General features: G+C 53.0%; 1 protein-coding gene across 1 annotated transcript in view; it reads right to left on the bottom strand.

Annotated features, from left to right (window-relative positions):
- ZCCHC24 (zinc finger CCHC-type containing 24) overlaps positions 1-21120 on the bottom strand; it is a 57507-nt gene extending 36387 nt beyond the window's left edge. Inside the window, exons 1-2 of the mRNA XM_084904683.1 lie at positions 20671-21120; positions 8558-8758 (exon numbers count right to left, since the gene is read on the bottom strand). Of these exons, the coding sequence (XP_084760809.1) occupies positions 8558-8758; positions 20671-20913 (444 nt within the window). The 5' untranslated portion in view covers positions 20914-21120. The remainder of the gene's footprint in view (positions 1-8557; positions 8759-20670) is intronic.
- Positions 21121-24807: the final 3687 nt, after the last annotated feature.

The raw sequence follows: 24807 nt of genomic DNA, 5'->3' as shown, positions 1-24807 counted from the left end.
AGAACTGAATGGTAGACATTCTTGGCTTCCTAGACTTCTTGAGCCAGTCCTGACACTGGCTGGAGATGGACCCTGGTCCATGCACAGTCTCACAGGGGCTGCCCTTCGGTGAATTGGAAACTGGTCTCCAGCACCTTCCATCTCTGCTTTGAGTTCTTCCAGTCTTCTTACAGAACCCAATACCCTGAGACTACCCCAGGATCTATGAGAAACCCCATTGGTCTGATAAGCTGAGCTCTGGATACCGCTATCCTACCCTTATGAAAAAGAATAGGTTTCCATCCCCTGGATCCTGGTGGCACCACAGGACATTGGCAGTGAGCGCTTTAGCAGCACTTTCACTGCTGCCTTCCTCAGAGCCCATGTCAGCTTTAGGAGCTAGGCAGGGCTGACTCAGGCTTCTGCTCCCAGTTAGTCCATTTAGAAGTTTAAGGCATTTAGATCATTTAAAAATTATTCCACAGGAGAGGAGAAAGGAGCAGGAAAAATATTTGAAGAAATAATGGCTGAAAACTTTCCAACCTGATGAAAAACTGTAATCAACACATCTAAGCAGCTTCAGAGACTCCAAGCAGGAGAAAAGTGAGGAGAGTCACAAATGAACACACCAGAGTACAACTGCTGAAAGCTAAAACAAGAAGGATATCTTGAAAGCATCAAGAGAAAAATGACACATCATTTACAATGTAATGTCAATAATATAACAACTGACTTCTCATAAGAAACAATGGAAGTCAAAGGGCAGTAAGATAACATATTCAATGCACTCAAAGGAAAATAAAACAAATCAGCCAAGAATTCTATACCCAGCAAAGCTATCTTTAAAATGAAAGTGCGATAAAGACATTCCCAAATAAACAAAAATAGAGATTTCAATGCTGGCACAGAAACCTTTCAAGAAATGCTAAAGGAAGTTCTTTAGGCTGAAAGCAGTAATGTAAATACATGAAAAAAATAAAGAGCACTGATTAGGGGATTGTATAATGTAAATAAATTTTTCTTTTGCCGCTTCTTAACTAATGTAAAAAGCAATTGTAGCCTTGCCAGCATGGCTCAATGGTTGAGCATGGACTTATGAACCAGTAGATCAAAAGTTCAATTCCTGATCAGGGCACATACCCCAGTTGCAGGCTCAATTCCCAATGTAGGGTATGTAGGAGGCTGCTTATCAGTGATTATCTCTCATCATTGATATTTCTCTCTCTCTCTCTCACTCTGTCTTCCTCTCTGAAATCAATACAAATAAGTTAGAAGAAAATAAAGCAATTGTATAAAACAATATGGCTCTGGCCAGTATTATTCAGTGGATAGAGTGCCCTGAAGGGTCATGGATTCAGTTCCTGGTCAAGGGCACATACCTAGGTTTCAGGTTTGATCTCTACCCCAGTCAAAGCACATGGAGGAAGCAACCAATCAATGTCTCTCTCTCACATTGATGTTTCTCTCTCTTTCCCTCTTTCCTGTCCACTCTCTCTAAAAATCAATGGAAAAAATATACTTGGGTAAATATTAACAAAAAAATAAAGCAATATGTATATAAATATATTATTTGTCCTATAATATGTAGAAATGTAATATATTTGCCAACAACAGCACAAAGGATGCAGGTAAGCGCAAATCTGTCTTGGGCTAAGAAATAAACTCAAAATGGATAGAAGACTTAAATGTAAGATGGGAAACCATAAAAATCTTAGAAGAATCCATAGGCAGCAAAATATCAGACATATCTTGTAGCAACATCTTTACTAATACATCTCCTAGGACAATGGAAATTAAGGAGAAAATGAACAAATGGGACTACCTCAAAATAAAAGCTTCTGCACAGCAAAAGAAACCATCAACAAAACAATAAGAGAGCCCACTGCATGGGAGAACATATTTGCCAATGTTATATCCAATAAAGGTTTAATCTCCAAAATTTATAAGGAACTCATATAACTTAACAAAAGGAAGATACACAATCCAATAAAAAAAAATGGATAAAGGACCTAAATAGACACTTATCAAAACAGGACATACAGAAGTCCAAGAGGCACATGAAACCATGCTCAAAGTCATTAATCATCCCAGAGATGCAAATCAAAACGACAATGAGGTACCATCTCACACCTGTCAGATTGGCTATCGTCAACACATCAACAAACGACAAGTGCTAGTGAGGATGTGGAGAAAAAGGAACCCTTGTGCACAGCTGGTGGGAATGCAGACTGGTGCAAAGACTGTGGAGAATGGTATGGACTTTCCTCAAAAAACTAAAAACGTAACTGACATTTGACCCAGTGATCCCACTTCTAGGAATATGTTCCAAGAAATCAGAAACACCCATCAGAAAAAAATATATGCACCTTATGTTCACAGAAGCACAATTTACAATAGCTAAGATTTGGAAACAACCTAAGTGCCAATCAGCAGATGAGTGGATTAAGGAACTGTGGTACATCTACACAATGGAATACTGCACTGCTATAAAAAGGAAAAAAACTCTTACCATTCGCTACAGCATGGATGGACCTGGAAACCATTATGCTAAGTGAAATAAGCCAGTCAGAGAAAGATAAATATTACATGATCTCACTCATTTGTGGGATATAATGAACAACATAAACTGATGAACAAAAATAGACCCAGAGACATAAAAGCATAAACAGACTTTCCAACCTCAGAGAGAAGGCAGGTGAAGGTGGGGAAGGGTATAAAAGATCAACCAAAGGACTTGTATGCTTGCATATAAGCACAACCAATGAACACAGACAATAGGGGGGTGAGGGTATGTGCTGGGGGTGGGAGAGGCTGGGGAGAGGTCAATGGGAGGAGGACTTATGTAATACTTTCAACAATAAAGAATTTAAATAAATAAGTAAATAAATAAAATGACACCAGGTGGTAATTTGAATCTACAACAACAAATGAAGAGAAATAGGAAATAAGAAAGCTAATCTGACGAAAGTTCTAGCTCTCTCATATATATAGAGCTATATAAGAGTGGCAGCCCTGTATCTCCTTGGTGTTAAATCGGTAACCATCTGAAGCAGACTCTGGTAAGTAAAGAATTTAAGATATATAAGAAAGATAAGATAAGCCCTGGAGCAACCACTAAGAAAATAGCTTTAGAAATAGTAAAAATTTTTCATTAAAGAAATTAAAATGATACATTAAAAAAATACAATTTAATGCAAAAGGAAGAAGTAAAGGAAGAATAAAAGACAAAAGAAAAAAACAGTAGTTTGGAAAACAAAAAGTAAAATGGCAGAGCCAAATCCAACTATATCCATAATAGCATATCTCAAAAGATCATTAACAATAGCATTATCAATCATGTGAATAGATTAAAAAAATCCAAAGAAAAGGCAGAGGCTGTCAGATTGGATAAAAGTAAACCAAGATCTAACTGTAGGTTATCTATAGGAGACACACTCTAGGGTCAAAGATTTGAACAGATGGAAAGTTAAAAAAAAAATCTATCCTATAAATGGCAACCATAAAAACAGCTGGCTACACTAATATCAAACAAAATAGACTTTAAAACAAAAAGTGTTACTAGCAATAAAAAGGGCATTTTATAATGATAAAAAGGATCAATCAGGGACATGCAATTACAACATAGATGTACCTAATAACAGAACACCAAAATACATGCAGCAAAAAAAAAAAAAATTAAAAAATGGCAGAATTGAAGAAAAAATAGGCAATTAAACAATAATAGAGCTTTCAGTACCCTTACTTACTATACTGACAGAGAAGTAGGCAGAATATCAAGGCTTCAGAAGATGCGAACAACACTATCAACCAAGCAGACCTAGCGGACTTCTATAGAATGTCCCACCCAACAATGCAGCCACATTCTTCTCCAGAGCACGCACCATCCTCCAAGGCAGCCACATGCCAGGCCACAGAATAATCCACAGTCAAGTTAGAAGCATTGGAATAACATAAAGTGTGCTCTGTGACCACATTAGAACAAAATTAGAAGTCGTTTTAAAAAGGTAACTGGGGAGCTCATAAATATGTGGATTTTAAACAACACACTTCTAAATCACCAGTGGGTCACAAAAAGGAAAAAGGGATATCAGAAAACACCCTGGGATAAGTTAAAATGAAGATAGGCCATTCCAAAACCTATAGCATGCAGCTCGGAGGAAAACGTGCAGTTGTGAACATCAACGTCATTGGTGGGGTTACGTGACTTTAAGTGAGACACGAATAACAAAGCCAATTTCATCACGGGCTAATTGGTACACATAGGAGTTAACTTTCGATGGCATCTCCTCGATGTTACAGTGAAGGCACATCCAAGGATGATGTGCTGTACATATGAGAAGGAAGAAAGAATGCAAAGTCAGTAGAAAGAGAAAATAAATTCAAAGCAAGCTGAAGGAAAGAACTACAATGATTAGAGTGAAGACTTAAAAGCAAGGACTCAGAAGAATATTTGTATACCCATGTCCATTATAGCATTATTCACAATAGTCAAAAGGTGGAAACATTCCAGTTTTTCATTAATGAATAAATGGATAAACAGAACATGGTAATCACACACACACACACACACACACACACACACACACACACACACACACAGGAATATTATTCAGCCTTAAAAAGAGAAGTAAATTGCCCTGGCCAGATGGCTCAGTTGGTTGGAGCGTTGTCCATGCACCAAAAGGTTGTGGTTCAATCCTGATCAGGATGTGTACGGAGGCAACCCATTGATGCGTCTCCCTCATATCTCTCTCCTTCTCCTTCTCCCTTTCCCTCTCCCATTCTCTCTAAGATCAATAAAAATTTATCCTAGGATAAGGATATAAAGGAAGGAAGGAAATCTTGTCACATGTTATGTCGTGAATGAACCTTGGGGACATTACTAGTATAAGTGAAATAAGTCAGTTACAAAAGGACAAATACTGTATTATTCCACTTATAAGAGGTTCCTAGAGTAGTCAAATTCACAGATACAGAAAGCAAAATGGTGCAGGGGTTGGGGGAGAGAAAGAGATGGAGTTATTGCTTAATGGGGACAGAGTTTCAGTTTTGCAAGATGAAAAGAGGTCTGTAGATGGTGGTAAAATAATGTGAATGTACTTAATGTCACTGAACTATACACTTAAAAATGGTTAAGATGGTAAATTATATTTATTTGTATTTTGCCATAATTTCTAAAAGAATAAACTGGAAAGCAATATAATAGAAAATAGAAAAATAATAGAGGAAAGTAACTAAACCCAATGTTGGTTCTTAGAAAAGTTCAATGAAATTGACAAAACTTTACCTGGCTTGACCAAGAAAAAAAGAAAAGACTCAAATTACCAGAATCAAAGATGAAAGAGGGGTACATTAATACCAAGATTACAGATATAAGAATTATAATAGAATAGTGTGAACAACTGTATGTATAGTTTATGTCCTAGAAAGACACAAACTACAGAAACTGACTCCAGAAGAGTTAGAAAATCTGAGTAGACTTGTAACAAGAGAATAGATTGAACCAGTAATTTAAAATACCGGTACCTACCCACAAAAGAAACCCCACGCTCTGATGCTTTCACAGATGAATCTCATCAAACAATTAAGAAAGAATTAATATTAATTCTCACAAAATCTTCCAGAAAAAGAGAATGGAATACTTCCCAAATTGGGAACTGATGAATGAAACTTGAAAATGATATTTAAGTGAAAGAATTTAGGCACCAAAACCACATAGTATATGATTCTATTTATATGAAATGTTAAGGATTGGAAAATCTATAGAGACAGAAAGTAGATTAATGGTTTCCTAGAGGCTGGGGAACAGAGGGTGACAGCTAAAGAGTGTGAGGTTCCTTTCTGAGGTGACGAGAATGTTCTATAACTGAATTGCACACTTTAAATGGGTAAATTATATGGTAAGTAAATTATATCTCATTAGTTATTACCAAAATAAGCATTCCACTTTTAAATATTACATATTCTGAGATATTTATAATATTTTGTTTGAGCAAAGATTTCCAGACCTTACAAAAGCCTTCTTCACACATCCCTTCATGCAGGAAGGTTTGCGCTGAGCACCTGCTGTGTGTGAGCTCTTGGGCTGGCATGGGGGTCAGACAGTGAGGGATACAGAGCCAAATCTATCCCAGCACTGCCCCTGAGCGTGTAATCAGGTGAGGACTGGGGAGCATCCAACCACATTCCAGCCTGCCAAAATACCTAGTACCTTGCCAGGAGGTGTAGTGACCGACAGCAGAAAAAAAATGCTGGCCAACATGTATTAAATGCCCACTGTGTGCCAGGCACTGCGCTAAGCACTTTCATTGGATCCTCACAATCCCATGAGTTAGTGTCCTCATTGGCTTCCCTTTACGATGATGAAATGGACATTTCCAGCCTTTGCCCTCCACCTCTTGTGAAGGGTGGAGGGCGGTCCTTGGGCCTGCAGGAGTCCCAGGTAGAAGCAGGCTTGTGATGGGCCAGAAGGGGGCCTCTGCCCGTTCAAGGGAGAAACTGAGGCTCCACAGGCCATGGGTGTCTCACCTGGTGGCACGGGTGCTCTGGGAGGCAAAGGGCACAGAGGTCCCAAGACTGGGTTGCCCACATTCCCTGCCCTCTCCTCAGCACTCCACCTCCCTGGGGCTGTTTCTTCAGCTGTAAAATGGGGCTATCACTCCTAATTCTGCCAGAGTGTTAAGAGCCGTGCACAAGGTAAGGGAACACACCCTGTATAATCCACACAAAGGAAGAACCAGGTTAGCCCTGCGCTGGCAAGAGAAGCACCAAGGGCAGGGACCCCCTGCCCACATTTAGAAGAGCCCTGGCCCTGTCTGGAGAGGGCAGTGCGGTCACACACACACACACACACACACACACACACACACGCCCTGCCCCAGCCCCCACCTCTGGCTCACCACCCCGTTGCCTTGGGATACTGGTCATGTTGTGGGAGGATCTGCCGCTCTTTTCCCATCAACCTGGCAGCCCCACTCAAGCCCTCCTTCTCCTGGATGCCTTCCCAGGCTGAGCCCAGCGTGAGCACACCTCCTCGGCCCCAAGTCTGACTGTCACCACCTCGGGGGAGGGGATAGATTCCTGAATCCTCCAGGCCAATGGTCCTGTGCTGACCCTGACTCACACGAAGCATCAGGTAGCATAAGGCTAATGGAGCACTTGGCATGCTGGGTAGTTCTGAGACTGAATGAGATGATGCTGGAGGACCACTCATCCCAGCGCCTGTGTCCTGCTCTGCCCCCTCCCAGGCTGCAGGCGGGCAGGATGGAGGGAGGTTTTGAGGTGTTGCTGTGCATGACTGAGAGCGGGAAAACCCCTCTGCGGGGGGCTCAGCTGGGGAGGGCACTAGGGGGTGCTGTCTCTGGGTGAGCCACGGGCACTACTCTGACCAACTGGGTCCTCGGTTGTTCGTCTGGCCCTGGAGGGCGGGGCCTCCCTTTCTGCTGAGATCTCGGGCCAGGGCCCTGCTGACTCCGTGTTGAGGGGAAGACAGGCCCACGGGATGTGGATGTGGAGAACTGCCACCGTGGGTCAGCTGCCCCTACTCAGGAGCCAGGGAGGGCCTCCCGTGCCTGGGGCCGAGGGAGGCCAAGGCCCCTGACATGAATCACAGGGAGGGGGTCTCACTACAGTGCCCGGGGCCGAGGGAGGCCTGCGCGTCTGGGCTTTTCCCGCTCCCAGGCTGCACTGACGGGCCACGCCTGGCGGTGCGGGAAGCAAGGGGACAGGGCACAGGGAATGGTGAGCGAGAAGCACATCTCAGCCTCCCTTGCCTGCGGGGCCAGCCCCACCCAGCCATGCCCTCGGCTTCCAACATCTGGAGGGTGAGACAGCATGGGTTTTCTGAGTTTACAGGATTCCATTTCCATTACATACACAGAGTAAGTAGTACCACATCATAAAAACACTGGAAAATATGAAAAAATAATGGGGGGAAATCACTGATAATCTTGCACCATATTTAAAACAACTGATGACCTCTCTCCCCCGGATTCTGGCTCACCTCGTGGGTGGGAGCTGCCCCAGCGCCCCACCCTGACTCGGCAAAGCATTTGGTGAGAGACCCCCAATCTCCTACTCCCCTTTCCTCCCCCACAGCGCCTTCACCAGCCCCCTGGTGGGGCAGCCCCCTCCGAGCTGCAGGCTGAGGAGGAAGCCTGGCGCAGAGCAGGCAGAGGTGGGCCTGGGGGAGGGGCGCACATCTGGATTCCTGGCCCAGCGCCCGCATTCCTTCCTTGTGAGTGTGAGGCTTTGGGGTCTCAGGAGAGAGCTGTGAGGAGGCTGCTGGCCCCTGTCCCACCTCACGCCTCGCGGTAACAGGACCCACCCTGGCAGGAACACGGGTAGGGACTGGAAGGTCCAAAACCTCATTTTGGGGTCCCCCCACCCAGACTGCTGCCTAACTAGAACAGGTCCACGCTGGGCTTCCTCCCCACTCACACCATCCAGGCCTGCTCAGGAATACCGGAGGGGGAAAGAAGGTGGAGACCTGGGAGGGGGCAGAGCAGGGCTGCCCGTCCACAGGAGCTGCCCACAGGGCACAGGGGCCCACGGGCCGCCCCGGGCCAGGCTGCCTTACCTGGGGGCAGTCCTTGATGTAGTGTCCTTTGTTGAAGCACAGGTGGCACAGGTAATTGGGCGGCGGCCTCTTGCTGGGCTTCCGGGTCTCAGAGGTCAGGGTCAGGTCGGAGAAGTGCTCGGTGAGGGAGCTGAGGCCGTCGGCGATGTTGTTGAGGGAGCCATAGGGCGAGGCGCTCTTGTACACGCTGCTGCTCAGGGCCTGTGGGGGGGACAGAGGCTGTGAGGGCCCAGGAGGCCTGACACACTCAGTCACAGCCACGGCCAGGGCATGTCCATGGGCCCACGCACTCACACACACACACAAATTCACAACGACCCCGATGCCCACGGGCTCAGGCCTCCTGGAGCCTGGGTTCAAATCCAAATCTAGTCGTAGGTCCATGGGCAAGCCAGTTAGCCAACCTGGGCCACAGTGGCCGTCTGGAAGACAGGAATAATGATGTTTGTCTCCTAGGGTTTCTAGAAGATAACAGGAAGTCACAAACCTATGGCACTTGAAACCACTCGGTTAGTAGAGGGTGGTGATGGCGATGACAATGAGAATTATTATTATTTTTATTTATTTATTTTTTTTTACAGAGGGGAAGGGAGAGGGATAGAGAGTTAGAAACATCGATGAGAGAGAACATCGATCAACTGCCTCCTGCACACTTCCCTACTGAGGATGTGTCCACAACCACGGTACATGCCCTTAACCGGAATCGAACCTGGGACCCTTGAGCTCTAACCACTGAGAAAACCGGTTAGGGCCACAATGTGAGTTATTATTACCATTAGTTCTCCTCCCACTGCCAGAAGATACGCAAGTCAGCAGAGAACCACCTGCTGGGTTACGAGCTCTTCCACTCACAGGTGGAGGGCTGGAGACAAGTCCCTTATGTCAGTGGTCGGCAAACTCATTAGTCAACAGAGCCAAATATCAACAGCACAACGATTGAAATTTCTTTTGAGAGCTAAATTTTTTAATCTTAAACTTCTTCTGACACCACTTCTTCAAAATAGACTCGCCTAGGCCGTGGTATTTTGTGGAAGAGCCACACACAAGGGGCCAAAGAGCTGCATGTGGCTCGCGAGCCACAGTTGGCCGGCCACGGCCGTATGTCAGAGCTGACTCCACTTGTAAGGAAGGAAGCGGAACGACGGGGGCAGCATGGTTTCCAGCGGGCAGAGAGCCAGCGCTCTGCCGGGTCTCCGGCAGCACCAGGCCTGTGCAGACTGTGTCTGGGGAGCCCAGGGCCTGGCCTGGCCGGCTCTCTGGGAGCCAGGGAGGAAGGGGCCCGCCTCTCTCACCTCTCCCACCTCTCCCACCTCTCCCACCTCCAGCTGACAGGAGCCAGATGTCTCGCCTGGCTTCAAAGCAGACGAGGCCCAGGCCGCCTCCTGCTGTATACACCCTCTATTTATAGGAGTCCCCGCTCTGCGGCCAGGCACACTGGAATTTGGTGAAGGTGGGGCCTGCGGTGAGGCCATGGCTCCTTTTCCTGGGTCAAGGCCAAGGCTGGAAAGAGGCAGCTTTCTCAGGAGGGTCAATGACAGGCCTGGGCACGGGCTTGGGCACCCTGACCCCAGCTCAGGTGCCCGAGAACTCCGGGAGTGAACGGTGGCCTCGGGGGGCCTTGGGTCTAACGGAGAGACACAGCCTGTTCTCAGGAGTCCCCGGGCTGATGGGCGAGGAGAGGCCTGAGGGGAAGTTGCCTCCAGCTCCCTTACTAAAGTGAGGCAGACAGCGGCCCAGGGTGGCGGGGTCCTTTCTGTGTCCCCTCAATGTGAGGAGGGGAAGGAGGTGAGCTGAGAGCCGCCCCAAGGGAGCAGGCACCCCCACAACCAGGACAGACCCCACTGCTCACACTTGTCTACCTCAGCTTCCCTACATGTTCCATCTCTGGGGTCTGGACTCCCCTTCTAGAGGACATAGTCTCACCATCTGGGTGCTACCCTTTTCTAGACCCCTTCCGGGCCCCCCTCTCTGAGCCTCTGTTCCCTCAGGCAGGTCTTCCCTGGAGCCTCGGCCTAGAAGGGAAGACATAGACCATGTCCCAGGCAGCCCAGGCCCCACACAGTCGCCTCCAGCCACTGGGCACGGAACTCGAAGGCTCCCAATGGTCATCTCTGCTCTGCCACTGCCCAGTGCTACCATGCCACCCTGGACCAGTGGAAGACACCGCCCAACCCCGCAGGTCTGAGGGCAGCTCTCCAGGCCCAAGATGGGGTGGTCCACCCTGAGAAATGGAAGGTCCCCATCCCTGGGTGGTGGGAGCCAGTACGGAACCACCTAGGGCTATGGGAGGGCTCCGGTGGGAATGGGGTGAGATGATCACTGAGATGATCACTGAGCACCTACTTTGGACCGAGCCCTGAAAACTTCACACATGTTAAGATAGCTGATGCTCACAGCCCGATGAGTCACTGTCTCCCTTTACAGATCAGATGAGGATGTTCCAGCTTGTATTGAATGGCCTGGGAAACTTTTCACAAATGCAGTTCTCTGGGCCCTGCTTCAAACCTAGCAAAGCGGCCACCTGGGGCCGAGGGCCTGGGCTCTGCTCTTGTTATTGTGCTAAAGTTTCCAGGGGTCTTCAAACTACGGCCCACGGGCCACATGCGGCCCGCAGAGGAGTCTGATCCGGCCCGCCAGGTTTTTTGGGCAGTGAGCGCAGCCGAGGTGTTACAGTAGGAATTAGTAGTTCATATAGTCCGGCCCTCCGGCTCTCTGAGGGACCGTGATCTGGCCCCCACTTTAAAAAGTTTGAGGACCCCTATAAACGATACACGCATAACATCTAGCATTTGGACAATTCTTTTTTTTTTTTTTTTTTAAACACATTTTTATTGATTTCAGAGAGAGAAAGGGAGAGGGAGAGAGAGAGAGAGAGAAACATCCATGATGGGGGAGAATCGCGGATCAGCTGTCTCCTGCATGCCCCACACTGGGGATCGAGCCCACAACCCAGGCATGTGCCTTGGCCGGGAATCAAACAGTGACCTCCTTGTTCATAGGTCAGGGCTCAGCCACTGAGCTGTGCTGTCTGGGCTCGAGTCTGCCTTTTGAAAGCTCCCCCGGGCAGTTCAGTACAACCAGCCCTGCGTCACCTGAGGGAGCACCTGAACTTTCCAGCTGTCAGATCTCTCCTCAGATGGACTCTAGGCCTCTCCCCAGCCGCTGGCCTGAGGCAGGGCAGCCCGGCCCAGCCTCCCAGAGAAAAGTTCATCCAAACAGAAACTTGAAGCTCCAAATGCGTGAGTCACCCTCACGGCTGGGAAATGCAATTTTCACAAATAACAACCCTCTTTCCCCCCTTTTTTTCTTTTCCTTTTCTTTTCTGGATGCGATTTAAGGAAGTCCACAGGCATCGGGACTGTTCTGGCAGCAAGTCGGCGAGAGGAAGGGGAAGCGTGGTGGGTGCCAGAAAGTGCACGAAGTCTCCCCTGCAAACCTCTCCCTCGTCCCGTGGGCACACGCCCCTGCCCATGGCCCTGCTGGTACCCCTGGGCGGCCTGAGGCCTCTGAGCAGCCTGCCCTCTCGCTGGCAGCTCGACACCTCACGAGGGTCACGCTTGGCCCCCGCCACAAAAGCAGCTCCTGGTCCGAGGGCGAGGCAGAGCTCCCTCCTCTCTGCTTCTCCCACCCCAGCTCCGGGCTCCGGCCTGTCCCTCTCCGCGCTCCGGCCCAAGTCAGGATGGTACCACCTTGGGGCTGGAAGGACGTGAGCTGACACAGCCTCGCCCTCACAGATGGAGAAACTGAGACCCAGACCCGGGCACACGGCCAGCCCCAGGGCCAGGAGGCCTGTCCATGTCGCAAGGGCGGGTGGGGCAGCAAGCTGTTTCCTCTCCAAAGTCCCAGGAGGAGCTCAGGCCATGGAGGTGAAAGGTGAGTTGGCCCCGTGGCCGGTGGCGACTGATGGAGAGGAGGCCAGGACACCGCTTCCTCCCTTCGGGCGGCAGAGCTGGGCCCTGCCTCTCGGGTTTCCCACGTGCAGAATGGAAAATGGAGCAGGGGAGGTGGCAGGCTTGGCAATCCCTGCAGCCCCCCTTTCTTAAGGTCCGACACCCAGGAGTTGACAGATACCCCGGAGCCCAGCATGCAGCCAGCACTCAGTCGGTTCTAGGTCCTGCCATCTCAGGCCCAGGGCAAGGCTGGGTAGCCCTGCCTGCATCCACCAACCCCTAACTCTGCAGCAGCCCAGCTGCTCCTTTCTGCATCCCATGGAGCGACTGCTGTCCTACCTCCGGTTCTGCCCTTGCTGCTGGCCCCCAGAGGCCCTCTCTGTGCCCATCCAAACCTCCTCCAGGACAAGGCTGCTGACAAGGTTCTACCCAGTAGAACCTTATCTTACCTGAGTAAGAGGAAGTGGGGCCTGGAAACCACCGCTTCCTCTTACTCAGGCCTCGGGACAGTATGAAAAGCCCGGATTCAGGTTCTCCTGAGGCCACACTAGTCCCAGAGGCCCGAGCCTCCTCCAGGGGGCTCCGGGCCTCCCTGCCTCAGCCCTGCCCCTCACTGCCACAGGCGGAACACCCATGATGCCCCTGCCCTTGCCTGGAGGAGCTCTGGAGTCTCTGATCTCTTTGCAAGGTGATGGATGCCTCCTCGTGTCTCCACGAGGCTGGACATCCCTGAAGGCAAAGACTCTGCAACCCTTGTCAGACGGTTGGGCTGCTCCTTACACCGGGACGGTCCTGGGTGCCGATCCCCCAGGCAGGGGAGGGCCTGGGAGTCCCACTTGACAGGAGAGGGAATGGATGCCTTAATACCTTGAGGGGTTTAGGTTGAGGCCTCTGAGTTCCTGTGGACTAAGTCAAAGAGTGGTCTCACCCCAGATTCACTGTTCTGGGCACTGGTTGGGAGCAGCCCCTCGTGTGATGGGCGGAAGCCTCTGGGCCATCAAGGCCTCCTCACCAGCCTGGGCAGGGGAAACCATCGTCTCCCTCCCTGTGTCAGCGGGCCAGGCAGCTAGCGGGAAGAGAGGGATCCCCACACCACACCGGGGGACAGAGTCAGACTCCTGCCCGTTGCTGGAACCTCTCCGAGGTCTGGCGTGGCTGCTGGAGAAAGGTAGATAGGAAGACACCCTACTTGTGTCACATACTTGACTAGAAGCTCTTCTGTTCTTAGTCCTCGGCATTATTTTACTGAACTGGAAACTGAGGCTCAGCAAGCTGCCCAAGCATGTGGACGGCCAAGAGGAGATTCACACACATACGGGTCTGGTGGCCTGTCCTGCGTCAGCCACCACTCGGCCTCCAGGGCTTGGCTTCCCCTCCGGGAAGGGGAGCCAGGGGAAGGCGCCAGGTGTGAACCACTCTTCTTGGCACAGAGGCCTCTGACATCATACTGCCAAGCCTCTGGGCACTGGCAAGATGAGGCACCGGCGTTTTGGGGCTACGTGAGGGATCTGGGCCCTGGGGTTGGGGTTCTGCTGAGGGATTTGGGGTACAGAGGCAGAGATTTCCAGGGCTGACTTAGCCTGCCAAGCTGTGCTCTCTCTCTCCTCTCACCCCCCACCCCCTTCTACCTGCACCAGGACAGCAAGAGGGCAAAGTGGGTGGGAGACAGGCCAGGATCAGGGCAGGTGGGCAGAAGCTTCCGAGACCAGCCTAGAGGGAGAAGAGCCCATGCAGGGCAGAAAGGTAGGACTGCTGGCGGACACGGAGCAGCACCTGCAGGGAAGGGCATGGAGGGGCCAGGCAATGACAAGGGCTGCGTCCGAGGGGGCCTGGCACAAGCCAATAATGAGCTCTGCCCCGCAGGCCTGAGATGGGTCCGGAGCGGGAAGCACTGATGCTAATCTCCAGCTTTGTGGGGTCCTTTCATCAGCGGAACAACTGCTCTCTTATCCCAAAAGTCTCCCCTGTATGCTCAACACAGACGCGCGCGCCCTTGCTTCTCTCTGAGACAAGAAACCATTCATCTCACGAATGACTCCGGCGTCATTCTCCAAGGGGTCTGCACATCTACTCCTCGCATCTTTCTGGGGCTCCAGGCCCGGAGTCAAGTGCACGCACGCAGGCACGCACGCACCCTGTACACACAAGCAGAGGCGGATGTGGGCTGGGCTAGGTGAGAGGTTGTCAGGGCAAGGAGTCGGCCGATGGGAAAGTGAAGGCCCACCTGATGGAAGGCTTCCCTGGCCGAGGTCAGACCCCAGCCCTGCTCCTGTTTGCTTCTGGGGTTCAAGCTGACCTGTCGGTCAGGAAGGTGGCAGAGCTGGCAGCCTCACCCGGCAGCCCTTCGCCCTGGTCCCCCACGGACACCATTGCCTCCTGAGGTCCATTCTCCTGGGACGTGCAAAATACAGTTTTCCAAACACAGCCAGTGCTCAGTGACAGGCTAATGTTAAAAAGCGACCCGTGTTCTTTTTGGTAGGGGAGGAGCAGAGAGAGAGAAATGGGAAAAGGATCAGAAAGTGAAGGAGCAGCTGCAGCAGGACAAGGCATAGAGGACACAGGGAGACCCCCTCCCCACCCAGTCATTCCTACTCCAGCCCAAGCACCAATCACGTGACAGGTGCTCAGGTTTCACAGCCATATGCCCTCTGCCAGCTTGAGCATCAGCAGTGGGGACCAGGCTGCCTCTCCTGGAATGCATTCGCTGAATGAAAGCAGAAAGTGTGAGTGAATCTGAGACCTAGAAGGGACCCTAAGGTTTGCTCAGTGTGGGCTACCACTGAGGCTTGCAGCTCCAATAGCCAGGGGCCTTGATTAGGACTTCATTGTTGACTAAGGTGCCAGGATCCTCTTGAAATCATGCACAGCCATGTGTGTCTGCATGTGCATGTATGCTGTGCTCTGTGTGTTGTGGTAAGGCAGTGGTTGGCAAACTCATTAGTCAACAGAGCCAAATATCAACGGGACAACGATTGACATTTCTTTTGAGAGCCGATTTTTTTTTTAACTTAAACTTCTTCTAAGGCCACTTCTTCAAAATAGACTTGCCCAGGCCATGATATTTTGTGGAAGAGCCACACTCAAGGGGTCAAAGAGCCGCATGTGGCTCATGAGCCGCAGTTTGCCGACCACTGTGGTAAGGAGAAAGACTAGCCATCTTCAGACTCTCAGAGAGGTCGATAACCAAGAAGGTTAAGAACCGTCAGCATTATCTAGGCGTCTGCTGGGACTGCTCTAGGGACAAGATTTCACCATCTCCAAGTCACCTCTTTCCAATTAATCAAGATTCCATAAACCGTCTGTGAGATAAAGCAAGAGGTTAAGGGACTGAGGAGAGCTTTCACATAATCACATGTCTGGAGGGAGAAAAGAGGAGAAGGTTCGATTCAAGTCATCTTCCCACACATCCACCCGGTAAACGTTAACTGAGCACTTAGAATGGCCTGGGCATTGACTAAGCATCGGATGCTAGGACTGCAAAGATTCCCACTCTCAGAGTGCTGACGAGAGTGCTATTGAGACGGACACATACCGTGTGCGTTTCATGGCAAGACCAAAGTTAAGACATGCTTTACCAGAAGTGTGTACGATTCTTCTGTCACACACAGAACCTGCAGGGACAGAGAAGCTGGAGGAGGTGTGCTCCCCGTGAATGCCAGATACAGCCTCCCAGAGTAGGGGCTTGTGGCATAAGAAGTAATCTGGGGTCTGTCGGTTGTACAAGGACAGGGAATAGCGTTTTAGGTAGAAGCAAGAGCAAGTGCAAAAGCTTTGAGAAGTGGGACTGCCTGGAGTTTTTAGAAACCTCGAGCAGACCAGTATGGCCAGAGGACAGAATAAAAGATTATACACCACTACCACCACCACCACCACCACCACACACACACACACACACACACACACACACACCAGCATCCTGAGACCTAGGCTGGTGCCTTGGGTCTGCCACCGGTTTCCTGTTTCATTCTCCTTTTGAAGAGCCTTAGTTTCCCCATCTGGACAATGGGAATACTGCTGCTGATTAGTAATTAATAACGCTGCTTGCTTTCCTCACTCCCACCTGACCCAGAAGGTCCCTGCGGTGAGGGCTCCTCTCTGAGGCTAGGCTCACCCAGTTAACTCAATTTGATGGGAAGGTCAGGCCACCTCAGCGAACAGGGCCTCAAATGATGGTCCTCCTTGCTTGAGTCGGAGCTCAGATTCCCAGGGGGAGGCTGAAGGGAGCCAAGTATCCTCTCCAGCTGCTGGACCTGCACCCTCACCCCACCCACACAGGCTGCAAGGGCTGCTGGGAACAAATTCAGCTCCTGAAGCCCCACTCTTAGGCTCAGTAAGGCTTACGCTCATCCTCATACAGGTACATGGCTTTCTTCTACACATCCACACCGGTCAGGTGATCTCTTGGCTCATCTGTACCTTGGAGGGCACAGGTAACAAGTCAAAACCTTCAGAAGACTGTCAAGACCTGAGGCTCTTGTAAACAGGAGCCCCCAGTCGCTCCTCCTGGGGTACTAAGAGCCCTGTCGATGCAGAATTGCTGTTAAGCCTGTGACACCCTTGCTGCTGTTCTCAAATCTCCCACAGGCGGGCAGGCGGGTCAGAGTGGTAAAGGGGTCCTCGGGGCTGCAGAAGACAGTGCTGGGACCTCGGTTCACAGCTCCAGGAGGGGCCCCCTAGGGGAGGAACTATCCAACAAGGGAGAGGTCTGCCCGATGGAGCATCTCCTGGGCTTGGAGATGTCCTGGCGAACGCTGGTAGGTGTTCCATGCCAAAAATGTGCTCCAGTCAATAGGTGTGGGAAATGTGGGGTTGAAGAAAGGTTCATTGGTTTTGTGCCACAGGACTTCTCAGAGCCTTTCTTTACTGTGCTAGAGGGCACCATGTCTCCAAAGGAGGGACAAATGCATTTGAGCCCAAAGTCCTCCCCTGACCCCCACAAAGCATCACTGACCTTAAGGCCACATCGTCAAGCCATGCCTGTCCTGGAGGAAGAGGACAAGAAACTGGCTGCCCTAATCGAACCTGGGCTGGCACAGGTAACAGCCACAGCTCCCCTGCGGGTGCAGGGGCTACCCACGAGGGTCCTGGGCTTCCCTCTGAGGAGCACCAGAGCTAGTGCTCTGCAGGGCGGTACGGACTTCTCTGGAAGAGGGGTCCCACGGGACACACACTGCTGTGAATTTTAATTCCAAACAAAACCTGGCAGAGAAGACCCCAGGCCTCCCAGCTGCCTCCCTGTAGAGCTGCCTTCCTTGGGTACCTGGGGAGAAGATGTGCTGAGCCAAGGCACTCAGGACTCTCTCTCCAAGGACATTAGTTGTCACTGGGGTTCATAAGGCCCAGTTACTAGACCCAGTTGCCTTAAAAAAATAATAATAATAAACTGCACAAAGGGCCTGTGCCTGCTTTGACCTGGCACCCTCACCACGAGCTGAGAAGCTGAGGAGCAACCCAGGCATCCAAGTCACCTGCTGATGCTCCTGCCCTCGCCAGTGAACTCTGCCATCTCTCCCTCACTCTGCCTCCAGGGCCAGCGCTCCGCTCAGAACCCTTGGCTTATCTTCAGCTTCCAGAGCTGAGGTTCCGGGGGCACAATGGGCTTCTGTGCCCCCGGGTCCCCCCCCCCCCCGGCCCAAATCCCAGCTGCATTCATGGTGTTTTGCTATTGTGGTGGGAGCAGCCTGGGGGTGGTGCAGGAGGGGGTGGGCTCTTGGCACAGAGACTGGCGCAGACAGGCCGTGGTCAGCGGTCAGCATGCCAGTCACATTCGCAGGCACTGCCACTGGGCCTGCCAGCCTCGCACAGAATGGCGACGCTCCTGGGCCCCTGGGTCCCTTCGGAGCGTCCCCTCCGGGCCACACACGACCCGCTTCCTCTCCGGCCAGCCCGTTGGTAGCACTCAGGTGGGGAGGACTTTCTCTTGCCATCCCAGCCAGTTGCTATTTTGGAGCCACATGAGGTCACCGGCCAAGGCCAAGGTGCAGGAAAGGCCTGTCTGCAGCAGCACAGCTGGGGCTCCATGCGGGGTCAGGAGGCAAGTGGCCGGGAGGGAGAGTGGGTGAGCCCAAAACCAGGAGGGCCTTCTGCGAGTCAGCAGGCACAGCCTCCAGCCGCTCCAGGGAAGCCACCGGCCTCGGAGCTCAGGGGGGGGCCTCTGCTGCCTCCCCTAATGCACCCCCTTCCCTGTCCGTACAGCTCTCAGACCATGCACCCTCTCTGAGAACAGCAGAGACGGCATGTAACAGATGGGTTAACTGAGGCTCCCTGAAAGTCAGGTCCTGAGAGACTCTTTGGGCCTCAGGGAAGGAATGTGCCTCTTCGGAGGGAAACTGAGGTAAGCAGCAGGGAGCCTGGTCTCACTGAGAGCCAGCCAGGATCCTGGGCCGCAGAAATTTCCGAGAGGAGGCACACCAAACTCCTCCCACAGGGGACTCCCGATGGCCCCAAACTCCTTGTTCTCACTGGGCGACAAGGCCACACCATAGGGTGGGGGGCAGTGAAAAGCTAGCAGGGGCTGATTAGGGACCCCCATTTGTCCTCCGGGTCACAGTCACCCTCCACCCTTCGGGCTTCCACAGGACCTGCAGGAAACCCCACAACCATTCACCCTGTATCGTCCCGTCCGTCTTCTCACCTGGGCCCCGTGAGCCTGGGAACGAGTCCCCAGGGGCCCGCACGGAGCTCAGCGCATGTTTGGTCAGAGAAGTCCCACGCCCTGAAGAAAGACCCCACACACCGTCCCTCCAGATCACTGATCCCCGCAGCCAGTTCCCTGAAGAGGCAGCAAAGCCTCTTACAAGAAAGGAAGATTCCCAGCCAAGAATAATTCCTCGTGTGGAGAGTGCTTTACAATTTACAAAGAGCTTTGGCATACAAATGCTTTCTCCTGGCACCAAGGCTGCCGCTCCACGCTCCTCTCCTTCAGCGGTGCCCAGCCAGCCCGGCTCAGGTCAGCCAGCGCTCCTCTCCGCTCCCGGGCGCGGGCCCACCTCTGGCCCCCAGGCCTGCATGCTATACGCCCTGTCTCCCCTCGCCAGGAATGGCTGAGCTGAACGCCGGACGAGGCCAGGGAGGGTGACCCTCTGTCTCAGCCTTCATCCCCAGTGCACTGGCCTTCTCCCCCAAACGGCCAGGCCTCTAAAACTAACCGGTGTGCTCATGTCTTGAAGGAAAATTACCCTCATGTGTGTCCTCTCCCTCACCCCTTCTCCCCAAAACCTTTCCAAGGGGAGCTGCCAGAGGGGAGGGAGGGAAGGCCACAGAAGGGTGTCTGCAGTTCACAAACGAAGCAGGAGCAAGTGGGAGTGGGGGAGAAGGAGGGGCCCAAAACGGAAGAGCGGGGAGTGGGATGCAGAAAGACTCTGAAGACCCTCAAAGGGGCTGGGAGTTCCTGGGAGCCTGTGTGTTTACGTAGCTGGGAAGATGCACTGCCCCTCCGACTCCGTGTAACCGAATCCACCCAGGAGCAGACTTTGTGAGCAGCCGGCCCAGGTTTGTGGGGAAGGCACTGGCAGCTGGAACCTCTCCCGCTACCAGCCCCCCTCCCAAGAGCTCAAGAGGATTTCCCTTTCATTTCCTTCCAGGCTGGGAGGGCGGGGGACAGCGCAGTCTGTGGGGTCAAGCCCTCAAAAACCACTTCCTATGTGGCTGGGGGAGGACGGATCTGGGGGTCCCAGCGTGGGAACAACAGGTAAAGTCCTCGGGGCGAGTCACTGCTCCCCAGGGTGCCCTTTGGGTCAGAAACCGCCCAGGTAGATGGAGAAAAGATTTTAGAGCCGCCCCCCCTCCTCCCTGCAGAGGAGCTGGGAGCAGAATTTGCACTGTCCGGCCCGGCGAGCGGTGGCCCAGAAGGGGATGGGGTTGGGTGTGGGAAGAACACTTGGAAGGGGCTCCCCGCCTGGCAGTCTGGAGAGAATCCGGAGCCCCCCGCCCCGTCGCCTCCCTGCTCCCCCACCCCTCTAGAAGAACGCGGGGGGCTGGGAGAGGAGCCGGGAGGGCCCCGCCCGCGCCCGAGCTGCTCCCGGCTGGGCTCAGCCGGGAGGTGACGCGCTCCCGGCGCCCCGGGGACTTCGGGCAGCGAGTTTGGCAGAGCTGAGCTAAGCCAAGCCAAGCCAAGGAGGGCCGGCCGTACGGAGCCGGGCCGGGCCCCGCCAGGAAGAGCCGGGCAGATAGGAAAGGGCCCCGCGCTGCGGACGAAGAGCGGGGGCGCGCGGGGGCACCCACCTCTCCGCGCTGCAGCTGGAAGAAGCTGTTGAGATAGCTGGAGTGCAGGGGCGAGCCCAGCTGCTCCGGGCGGCCCTTGCCGAAGGCCAGCTCCGGGGGCGCGGCGCCGGCGGGCGGCTCGGGCCGAAAGGCATCGAAGGCGCTCGCCTGGTGCGTGTCCTGCAGCGACAGGTAGACCCAGTTGAGCAGCTGGGCCGGCTGGTACACCGAGGCGCTGGTGTCGATGGCCGACAGCAGGCTCATTTTGCGGCGGCGGTGCCGGCCCCTCCCCGGCAGCCCGCTCGCGCCCCCCACCTCCAGCGGAGGGGCGGGCACCGGGGAGCCTGAGCCCGCTGCCCGCCGCCCGAGCCCCGACGGCGATCGCCCCGCGCCCTGCGCGCCGCCCGCAGCCGCCACTGCCGCCGCCGCCGCCACCTCCCGGGACTGCGGCCGCGGCGCGCGGGCGGAGGAAGGAGGCAGCGAAAGTTGGGCAGGAAACTTTGGGGCCCGCCCCCTCCGCGCCGCCGCCCCGCCCCGCCCCGCCCCGCGCGGCGATCCGCTATCTGCCTCTGCGCTGACCCCTCCGGCGACCGCTCCCGGGGCGGCGGGGCTCCAGGAGGCCACGCCCCTCGGGCTCCGTCCTCGCCTCCCATTGGCTGTATCCTTGAATAGGGAAATGAGGCAAAGCCCGTCTAAACGAGCAGCGGGTGCTGGCCCGCCCCTGGGCGGCCCCTCCCGCCCCCCGCCCCCCGCTCCCCGCGGTCCTCCGGAGCCCGCGGGAGCCCAGCACAGCCCCGTCCAGATCCAGTTCCTCTCTTGCTGCCCTCAGCGCTGCTCTGTTTCGCGTTCGTGCCAAATCCTCGCCAATTATGTCATTTTCACTCGTTTTCTGTTTTTTTTTCTTTTCTGTTTCCCCACTTTTCTCACACTCTGCCTTCTCCCTCAGACTAGTATCTCCTGTGCCCCTGGTCTCTGTCTGTCTCCGTGGCTGTGTGTGTCTCTCTCTGTGTTTCTCCTTCGTCTTTCCCATTTCCGTCTAGTCTGATGTGTCTGCCTCTCCCTCCCCTCCCAGATCCAGACACACACACACACTCTCCTCCCTCCTTCCTCTCGCTATCACCGTGGGACCCTCCCCCGCCCCGCTAATTCCTTCCATCTGCAGAATCGCTTTGCAGGGCCGGCTCTGCCAAGGGGGGCCCGGGTTCCTGCCCCAGGAAGGACTCCCCACCCCCTTCCCTCGCTTTCCCCCCACCCCCTCTTTCTCTCCTGTTTCTCCTCTGGACCAGCATTGCTTCTCCCTCTACCCTCCACTCCCCACCCTCCACCCCCCACTCCCGCTTCAAGGTGCCCTGCGAGTCGCCAAAACACCAGATGGGTCCGAGGGAGCTCCGAAGACTGCCACCACCATTCCAGGATAACCCAACTAGTCCAAGTTTGCCTAAGTGAGCCCTGCCCGCCATCCTACCCTACCCCCACTCCACACCGCACCCCTGATCCCACTGATGCACCTGGAAGCTCTGCGGCCCTGTCACTCCGGGGTAACCACCGCTGCACCAGGGCCAGATTCTGACTTAGAAGCTCCTGGAGGGGACCCGAGTCACCTCTCCCACCTGAAACCTAGTGCCACTCTTCCAGCATCCAAGTGCCAGCTCTGCCACCTTCCAGCTAAGTAACCTAGGCCTGGCACCTAACCTCTAAGAGGGAACCTGTAAAATGGGGACAGTCACCGTCCTGCCTCGAGATGTTCGGGAGTTTACCAGCTGAGCCTGGTAATCAGAAGGTATGCCATAAAGGTCAGCTCCCTGCCACCCCTTCCCGGGATTTCTCCCACGACCTGCATCCACCCACCCCGGTGGGTGCTTGGGCCCGAAAGGCCTTCGGTGATGGCCAATGAAGCTCGTTCCCACCAGGTCACTAACCGAGAACCCCTTTGACTTTTTCCTGTCTTATTTGGTCATATTTTTAAGATTTTGTATATTAGTAAGTGATTTACAATTACTGATAGAAACCATATCAATCATAAGTAAATTTATTTATCAGAGAAACACCTAAACTGTACTCTTTCTGTTTTAAAACAGTATTAAACCTATTGGTTTAAAGAGAAGGCACACATTTGTTAGGAATGTGTGTGATAACCATTTTACTCCTGAAAATATCGGGGGTCATTTCTGGAACTCTGCTGCTATCTTTGAGGTTTAGTGGTAGATAGGATTTGGAACCACCGAACTAGGCTTTCCTTGGGTTTTATAGAGAAAACTGCTGTTCAGAGAGGGGACATCTTGTGATTATATGAGACACACGGCCTGTGTTCCCTGTCCTTCAGAGTGACTTGATGCTGTGAGGTTGCTTGTCATGCCTGGGGACCAGACTGATGCCCTCTGTCCCTTTCACTTTCCCCTCCAGCCCCCACCCTCACGCAAGGCCTGGTGCATACACAGGAAATAATCCAAAACTGTTGGCTAGGTCTGTGGTTAAATAGCCCATTAAAGGATGGTCAGATTATGCCTCCCTTTGAAGACTGAGTGGCTCCTTAGGTTTTGTACTTTTCTCCCTCCCCTTGCCCACGGCCCACCTGCTTAGCACGTGGGCTCTGTACTCCGTGGGTGATCAATAAATTTGAGCAACTGACAGGTAATTCGTCTGGATAGCAGCTGATTGACCTGAAGTCAGCTCCTTTGCTGGCCTCTCATGATCCCCTGAGACAGCACCTCCTGTGGGGTGGGGACAGGGTGATGGGGAGGGTGGCCCCATGGGCATCAGAGGCCTGGGTACAAGGCCCAGAAGAGTGGGCCATAGCCAGACTCTGCATTTAACCTGTCAGAGGCCCTAGCACATGCCTTCACTTTGCAGAGGTGGAGGCACTACAGCCAGAAAGGGTCTTATTCAAGCTCACCCAGGAAGCCCGAGGGCTAAGCCACCTGCTGTATCCCACTCCACTTCCTAACTCCCATCTGGGCGTCTGGTCTGGCCGCCTCCCGTGTGGCAGCAGTGTCCTCAGAACTGCAGGTGGGAGGGAACTCCCAGGTGCGGCTTGAGTCCCTGCCTCTTTCCTGGTGACTCTGCACACCCCATGGGCTCCAGAATAGGACAGTGGAGAGAAGACGGGATTTGGAGAAAAGAAATCTGGCTGAGTAGCCTTAGGCAAGTGCCTGCCCTCTCTGTACACTTCAGTTCTCTCAGTGACTGATGGGGTCAGAGGAGGATGAGAACAGGAAGGCAGTTTGCTAGCCGTGAATAAGCAATCACGTGTCAGTATTAAAAATTTCAATAAGAGTGGTATTCCATTTATCTAGAGTAGTGGTTGGGAGGAGGAGGGTGCAAGTAAGGAAGTGCCTGGCCGGCCCTGAAGTTGCCCAGGCAACAGGTCTGATAGGTGTTTGGTGGCATTTCAAACCAAGAGCTTTGAGTCCAGAGAAGTAGGAAGAACTTTAGAAAGAAGAGCAAGCGGGTCTTGATGAGGGAATCAGCTATTTTTTTTTTTAATATATTTTATTGATTTCTTACAGAGAGGAAGAAGAGAAGATAGAGAGTTAGAAACATCGATCAGCTGCCTCTTGCACCCCCCCCCCCCCACTGGGGATACGCCCTCAACCAAGGCACATGCCCTTGACCGGAATTGAACCTGGGACCCCTCAGTCCGCAGGCCAATGCTCTATCCACTGAGCCAAACTGGTTTTGGCTCAGCTTTCTGTTTGGGCTTGAAAGGCAGGCAGAGATGAGCAGAAGAGGGGGCTTCCCATCCCTATGCAAATGGATGCTGCTTGTTTCTCTGAAACATGCCTCTCAGTGGCTCATAACACAGAGCACTCCCGGGCCCTCCTGCACTTGCCCGCACTCCGTGCCTCAGGAATAAACGGCGGCGAAGAGCACACTGGGAGGCGGAGGTTCCCTCTCCTCTGGCCAGGCCTGGGCACTGGGCTCCTCGGGGCTGTGTGTTGACACAGCAGGTGTCAGTTTACAGCAGTGATAGCAAAATGGCAAATCCTCTCCCTGCAAGAGCCACGGCCCACCTCCGACTTAGGACACAAATCACCGAGTGCAGACTCCTTCCCAGGCGACTTCAGATCCCTCCCAATACAGCCATGTGCGTTGCTGCTAAGGGTGGAATGACCCAGTGGGTAAAAACAGACCTTCAGTCCTTGACTTATATCCCCACTC

The sequence above is a fragment of the Pipistrellus hanaki genome (genome assembly GCF_964339955.1).
Source record: "Pipistrellus hanaki genome assembly, chromosome: 14".
In the NCBI taxonomy this organism is placed as follows: Eukaryota; Metazoa; Chordata; class Mammalia; order Chiroptera; family Vespertilionidae; genus Pipistrellus; species Pipistrellus hanaki.
This window is presented reverse-complemented; position numbering and strand designations above follow the sequence as displayed.